Raw genomic sequence first — 7,500 nt, 5'->3', positions numbered from 1 at the left:
TTAAGTGGTATAGAAAACGGGTTAAGTGGTATAGAAAACGGGTTAAGTGGTACAGAAAATGGGTTAAGTGGTATAGAAAACGGGTTAAGTGGTATAGAAAACGGGTTAAGTGGTATAGAAAACGGGGCCAAGATGCGTAATATTTTGAACAGAGCGAGTGGAAGGCATGAATGAATGGGGTTAATTTCACAATGTTGACGTATATGTGTCAAACGTATGAATGAATGAGGCTAATTACATCATACTAAGTGATGTGTCAAAAGTATGAATGAAATCCGATACTTTCTTAATTTTTAGTGATGTATGATGTGAATTAATGAATGAGGATCATTTCACAATACTGAGTGATGCGTCAAAAGTATGAATGAAATCGGATACTTTCTTAATTTTTAGTGATGTATGATGTGAATTAATGAATGAGGATCATTTCACAATACTGAGTGATGTGTCAAAAGTATGAATGAAATCCGATACTTTCTCAATTTTTAGTGATGTATGATGTGCATTAATGAATGAGGCTAATTTCATCATACTAAGTGATGTGTCAAAAGTATGAAAGAAATCCGATACTTTCTCAATTTTTAGTGATGTATGATGTGAATTAATGAATGAGGATCATTTCACAATACTGAGTGATGTGTCAAAAGTATGAATGAAATCGGATACTTTCTCAATTTTTAGTGATGTATGATGTGAATTAATGAATGAGGATCATTTCACAATACTGAGTGATGTGTCAAAAGTATGAATGAAATCCGATACTTTCTCAATTTTTAGTGATGTATGATGTGAATTTATGAGATGAGGATCATTTCACAATACTGAGTGATGTGTCAAAAGTATGAAAGAAATCCGATACTTTCTCAATTTTTAGTGATGTATGATGTGAATTAATGAATGAGGATCATTTCACAATACTGAGTGATGTGTCAAAAGTATGAAAGAAATCCGATACTTTCTCAATTTTTAGTGATGTATGATGTGAATTAATGAATGAGGATCATTTCACAATACTGAGTGATGTGTCAAAAGTATGAATGAAATCCGATACTTTCTTAATTTTTAGTGATGTATGATGTGAATTAATGAATGAGGATCATTTCACAATACTGAGTGATGCGTCAAAAGTATGAATGAAATCCGATACTTTCTCAATTTTTAGTGATGTATGATGTGAATTAATGAATGAGGCTAATTTCATCATACTAAGTGATGTGTCAAAAGTATGAAAGAAATCCGATACTTTCTCAATTTTTAGTGATGTATGATGTGAATTAATGAATGAGGATCATTTCACAATACTGAGTGATGTGTCAAAAGTATGAAAGAAATCCGATACTTTCTCAATTTTTAGTGATGTATGATGTGAATTAATGAATGAGGATCATTTCACAATACTGAGTGATGTGTCAAAAGTATGAATGAAATCCGATACTTTCTCAATTTTTAGTGATGTATGATGTGAATTAATGAATGAGGATCATTTCACAATACTGAGTGATGTGTCAAAGTATGAATGAAATCCGATACTTTCTCAATTTTTAGTGATGTATGATGTGAATTAATGAATGAGGATCATTTCACAATACTGAGTGATGTGTCAAAAGTATGAATGAAATCCGATACTTTCTCAATTTTTAGTGATGTATGATGTGAATTAATGAATGAGGCTAATTTCATCATACTAAGTGATGTGTCAAAAGTATGAAAGAAATCCGATACTTTCTCAATTTTTAGTGATGTATGATGTGAATTAATGAATGAGGATCATTTCACAATACTGAGTGATGTGTCAAAAGTATGAATGAAATCGGATAACTTTCTCAATTTTTAGTGATGTATGATGTGAATTAATGAATGATATCATTTCACAATACTGAGTGATGTGTCAAAAGTATGAAACAAATCCGATACTTTCTTAATTTTTAGTGATGTATGATGTGAATTAATGAATGAGGATCATTTCACAATACTGAGTGATGCGTCAAAAGTATGAATGAAATCCGATACTTTCTCAATTTTTAGTGATGTATGATGTGAATTAATGAATGAGGATCATTTCACAATACTGAGTGATGTGTCAAAAGTATGAATGAAATCCGATACTTTCTCAATTTTTAGTGATGTATGATGTGAATTAATGAATGAGGATCATTTCACAATACTGAGTGATGTGTCAAAAGTATGAAAGAAATCCGATACTTTCTCAATTTTTAGTGATGTATGATTGTGAATTAATGAATGAGGATCATTTCACAATACTGAGTGATGTGTCAAAAGTATGAATGAAATCCGATACTTTCTTAATTTTTAGTGATGTATGATGTGAATTAATGAATGAGGATCATTTCACAATACTGAGTGATGCGTCAAAAGTATGAATGAAATCCGATACTTTCTCAATTTTTAGTGATGTATGATGTGAATTAATGAATGAGGATCATTTCACAATACTGAGTGATGTGTCAAAAGTATGAAAGAAATCCGATACTTTCTCAATTTTTAGTGATGTATGATGTGAATTAATGAATGAGGATCATTTCACAATACTGAGTGATGTGTCAAAAGTATGAATGAAATCCGATACTTTCTTAATTTTTAGTGATGTATGATGTGAATTAATGAATGAGGATCATTTCACAATACTGAGTGATGCGTCAAAAGTATGAATGAAATCCGATACTTTCTCAATTTTTAGTGATGTATGATGTGAATTAATGAATGAGGATCATTTCACAATACTGAGTGATGTGTCAAAAGTATGAATGAAATCCGATACTTTCTCAATTTTTAGTGATGTATGATTGTGAATTAATGAATGAGGATCATTTCACAATACTGAGTGATGTGTCAAAAGTATGAATGAAATCCGATACTTTCTCAATTTTTAGTGATGTATGATGTGAATTAATGAATGAGGATCATTTCACAATACTGAGTGATGTGTCAAAAGTATGAATGAAATCCGATACTTTCTCAATTTTTAGTGATGTATGATGTGAATTAATGAATGAGGATCATTTCACAATACTGAGTGATGTGTCAAAAGTATGAAAGAAATCCGATACTTTCTCAATTTTTAGTGATGTATGATGTGAATTAATGAATGAGGATCATTTCACAATACTGAGTGATGTGTCAAAAGTATGAAAGAAATCCGATACTTTCTCAATTTTTAGTGATGTATGATGTGAATAAATGAATGAGGATCATTTCACAATACTGAGTGATGTGTCAAAAGTATGAAAGAAATCCGATACTTTCTCAATTTTTAGTGATGTATGATGTGAATTAATGAATGAGGATCATTTCACAATACTGAGTGTGTGTGTTTATTCGCCATTAAAGTAATTATCCGAGTGAGATATGCTAGCTGACAACTGTGCCTTAATTTTCTTTCTCGAATGACAAGCAATTAGGCAATCATCGTTGAAAAAAAAAACACTAATTATCTCGAACATATTAATTAACAGCCATGTGAAGTGAAATGATAACTCTTGTGCATAATGTATAAATAATATGAATATTTGAATAATGAATTGGGAGAAGATATCCAAGTAATGAATTTATATCTGGGTATTTTTGCACTTGACATTTTTTTTTTTCTTCTTTTTTCATAAAAAAGGTTTTCATTTTTTTAAAATGAGTTCGTGTGTATTTATTTTCCAGCCTGAAAAATAAACATGAATATTACCGGTAAATAGGATTAGTAAATGAGATGGCCATTGACTTTATTTACAGTTCTTATTACAAATTACGCTCTTCGTTTTTCAGTTGTTTTTGTATGGAACGCGGTTGTTAAAATAGCGGGGTTGTTGAGGTATATTTGGAAAACATCTGAACATCTACTGAACTTCTGAACTTCAGAGCGAATATTTGGCCATTTAAAGAAAAATCTACAGAACCGCTGAAGAGCTGATTATCTATTTAAAAAAAAATAATTAAAAAAAAAAAAAAAAGTTTAATGCTTTCTCTGTTGTCTGTCACTCTTTCTGTCTCTGATCTCTATCTCTCAACGTACAAGTGAGGATGAAGAGAGAAGATTATAAACAAACAAACAAACAACAAACACAAACAAACAAACCACCCACAGACAAACAACAAAAACACAAACAAACAAACAAACCACCCACAAACAAACAACAAAAACACAAACAAATACCCAGCCATACCTTGCAGCCTCTCTCGGCCATGGAATCATCGAAGGACCATTCATAGTTGATGCCAAAGGAATAGACAAGACAGTCCCGTGCAGCTGGACCCACGCCCTCGTCCGTACACACCCACTTGTCTCCGTCGCGAAATTTTATCAGACCAAGGAGAGCCGATGCCTCTGTGCCGCCCACGTTTTCCTGTTGGGGGGAGAGGGAGAGGGGGGGGAGGGGTTAGAGGGTGGTCGTTGTAACAGGTCCTGTTGCGGAAGAGGGGAGGGCTGTGTGAAGGTGTTTGGTAACACTGGGGTAACGATTGGGAATTTCGGTCGCTATTCTGTGCTGTGGATTGATTTCTCTGTCTCTAGTTATGGTTTTCTTCTTTATATATATATGTATATATATATATGTATATATATATATATACATATATATACATATATATACATATATACATATATATATACATATATACATATATACATATATATATATATGTATGTATGCTGTGTGTGTGTGTGTGTGTGTGTGTGTGTGTGTGTGTGTGTGTGTGTGTGTGTGTGTGTGTGTGTGCATTTATATATACATACTGTATATGAATGCACAATTTTGCGCCTTTAATATGCGCAATGTGTGTCGCATAATAGTTTTAATTACCAATTACCTATTTACCAGTCCAGGCCGTCACACCTTTTCCCTCATACTTTCATATCTCTACTTATCCAAAAAAAAAAAAAAAAAAAAAAAAAAAAAAAAAAAAAAAAAAAAAAAAAAAAAAAAAAAAAAAAATAAATATAATATATATATATATATATATAGATTCCTTACCCGCAGATATACGTGGCCACGTGATGCTTACCTTATTTTCACAGGGATAAAGATCCTGGCGAAAATAACCGAAGAAATATAAGATTCCACGTAACGGTTTTACTTCACACTCTTCAATTCTCTCACTTGCGCTCTTGCCTAAAAGAGGAATCAACAACATCAATATCCTTGCAGTATATACATCAGCATGGAAAATGCCAAAGAATATTGATAATATATATAAACAATACAGTGCATTTAGAGCTTCATTAACTTAATGCCTTTGATTCGACACTTGATATTGGTCACATTATATTTCATAAAATGGCGGTTCACATGATGCCTAAAGTAATATCTACATACAAAGAAATAAAGAAGAAAAAAATCATTTACAAAAGAAATTGAAAGTGCAAAATTATATATTCGAAAGTGCTAAAATAATCAAATCTTGGCGGCAGTGTTACCAGAAAAGCGTGGAGTCAGTGATGCCAGTTCTGCTCGACCAAGCCTCGCTGATTCATAAAAAGTCTTGATATGTCTGTCTGCTAGTAATCTGTGTGAATGATTGTAAAAAAACGTTATTACTGCGACCATCCGTTTTATTATAGCAGTAATAGTAACATTGATGGTACAGAGAATGTTATTACTATTATAACCTCTACCGTTATTAAATTATTACTGATATTATATATAAATTAATACTGATATTATATATAAATTATTACTGATATTATATATAGATTATTACTGATATCATATATAAATTATTACTGATATTATATATAAATTATTACTGATATTATATATAAATTATTACTGACATTAATACTACCGTCATTACTCATATTGCAACTACTATTAATGCTGACATAATCCATGATAAAACAACTCCTAATGCTACAAATGTTGCAACTACTAGTGATATCTTTATTGCAGATACTACCGGCAGGACTACACCATCTTATGTCATTGCTTCTGTTTCGCTTCTGTTATTCATTTTTTAATATTATTACCATTATTATTCTCACAATTATCATTGTCGTTGTTATCAGTATAGTCACTATCATCATCACTGTTGTTATTGTTATCATAATTATTAGTAGGAGTAGCACGGTTATTATTATCATTATCATCATTGCCATTTTATCATTAAGATCATCATTGGCATGGAAGTTATTAGGGACTTGATGATGATTATAATTTCCATTATCTTTGCGGTTATTTATCTGTTTTATTCTTCATTATTTTATGATTACCACATTATGATCAGTACTTTCAATCTAAATATATGTTTTAATCATAATTTTCAACAAGATAACCGCTATCTCACCCTACCAATAATAACAGCAAAATCACTATCGCCATGACTGCAAATCACCTACGGTAGAAATAACGGCAAAAACACATCCATTACAGGTACGCTGACGATGTACCATTTTCACCGTTAACTTACCTCCCGCTCTTGGACCCCCTAGCCATCCTCCCCTACCCCCCCCCACTCCTCCTGCCTCCCCTACCTCCTGCCCCCCCCCCCCTACCTTCCCGCTTCCCCTACCTCCCCTGCCTCCCCTACCTCCCTGCCTCCCCTACCTCCCTGCCACCCTACCTCCCCGCTTCCCCTACCTCCCTACCCCCCCCTGCCTCCCCTACCTCCATCTTCCATCCTTTTGTCAGTAAGTCTTGCGTAACAGAGGGATAGTACCGTTAGTTAGGTGTGGCGGAGAAATTGTTTGCGCTGGTACCATCTCTTTTTTATATTATTTGTTTGGCCTTCCTCATCTTTATCATTGTTACTGATATTTATTATTATTATTATTATCATTACCATTATCATCGATATCATTATTGCTATTATTAACATTGTTATAATCATTACAATTTTTCTATTACTATCATGATCATTATTTTTGTCTTCATTATCATCACCATCTTCGTTAATCTAACTTCTTTTGGCGGTGTTATTGATGTAATGTCATCATTTTTTTAAATATATTTTTATATTCAAAGTATGAATGACAAAAAGAGTGCCTTCATAATTTGATTGTTATTTTGAGTTTCTTATCATATGACTAGTCAATATATTAATAACTCTTACTATTTTTCATTATCGATGGATATCAATGATCAGTGAACAGCATAACAGTGACATCAACAATAATAAACCACGAAGATTCTATAAAATTTTATTGACGTCAATATTATCAATATAATGTTAGCCACAACCACAAATGTAAACAAAGATCCAAAGACATTTGAAAAATTCGCATTTCATTTTATCCATTCCTTAACTATATTAATTTCATAAACTAAATAGCACTAACTGCAACCATAACAGCGCATCACTAACATTATTATAATCCTAGCTATAACATTATAACTCTAAAGCACCATAACTTAACACCATATTACTCTTTATGACCCTAACTGTAACACTGATTACTACACAAAAAATATATCTATGACCCTTGCAGAATATTGCGTGCCGCATTGTCCACACACACACACACACACACACACACACACACACACACACACACACACA

The 7,500-nt window shown here is 32.4% G+C and overlaps 1 protein-coding gene across 1 annotated transcript in view; it reads right to left on the bottom strand.

Annotated features, from left to right (window-relative positions):
* LOC122243726 (uncharacterized) overlaps positions 1–7,500 on the bottom strand; it is a 9,683-nt gene that overhangs the window by 923 nt on the left and 1,260 nt on the right. Inside the window, exons 2-4 of the mRNA XM_086531815.1 lie at positions 5,423–5,511; positions 5,011–5,117; positions 4,163–4,352 (exon numbers count right to left, since the gene is read on the bottom strand). Of these exons, the coding sequence (XP_086387941.1) occupies positions 4,163–4,352; positions 5,011–5,117; positions 5,423–5,511 (386 nt within the window). The remainder of the gene's footprint in view (positions 1–4,162; positions 4,353–5,010; positions 5,118–5,422; positions 5,512–7,500) is intronic.

The sequence above is a fragment of the Penaeus japonicus genome, unplaced genomic scaffold (genome assembly GCF_977035675.1).
Source record: "Penaeus japonicus unplaced genomic scaffold, GWHDUDI00000001_assembly GWHDUDI00000036, whole genome shotgun sequence".
Taxonomy (NCBI): domain Eukaryota; kingdom Metazoa; phylum Arthropoda; class Malacostraca; order Decapoda; family Penaeidae; genus Penaeus; species Penaeus japonicus.
The sequence above is the reverse complement of the archived record's forward strand: the minus strand, read 5'-3'. Positions and strand labels throughout refer to the sequence as shown.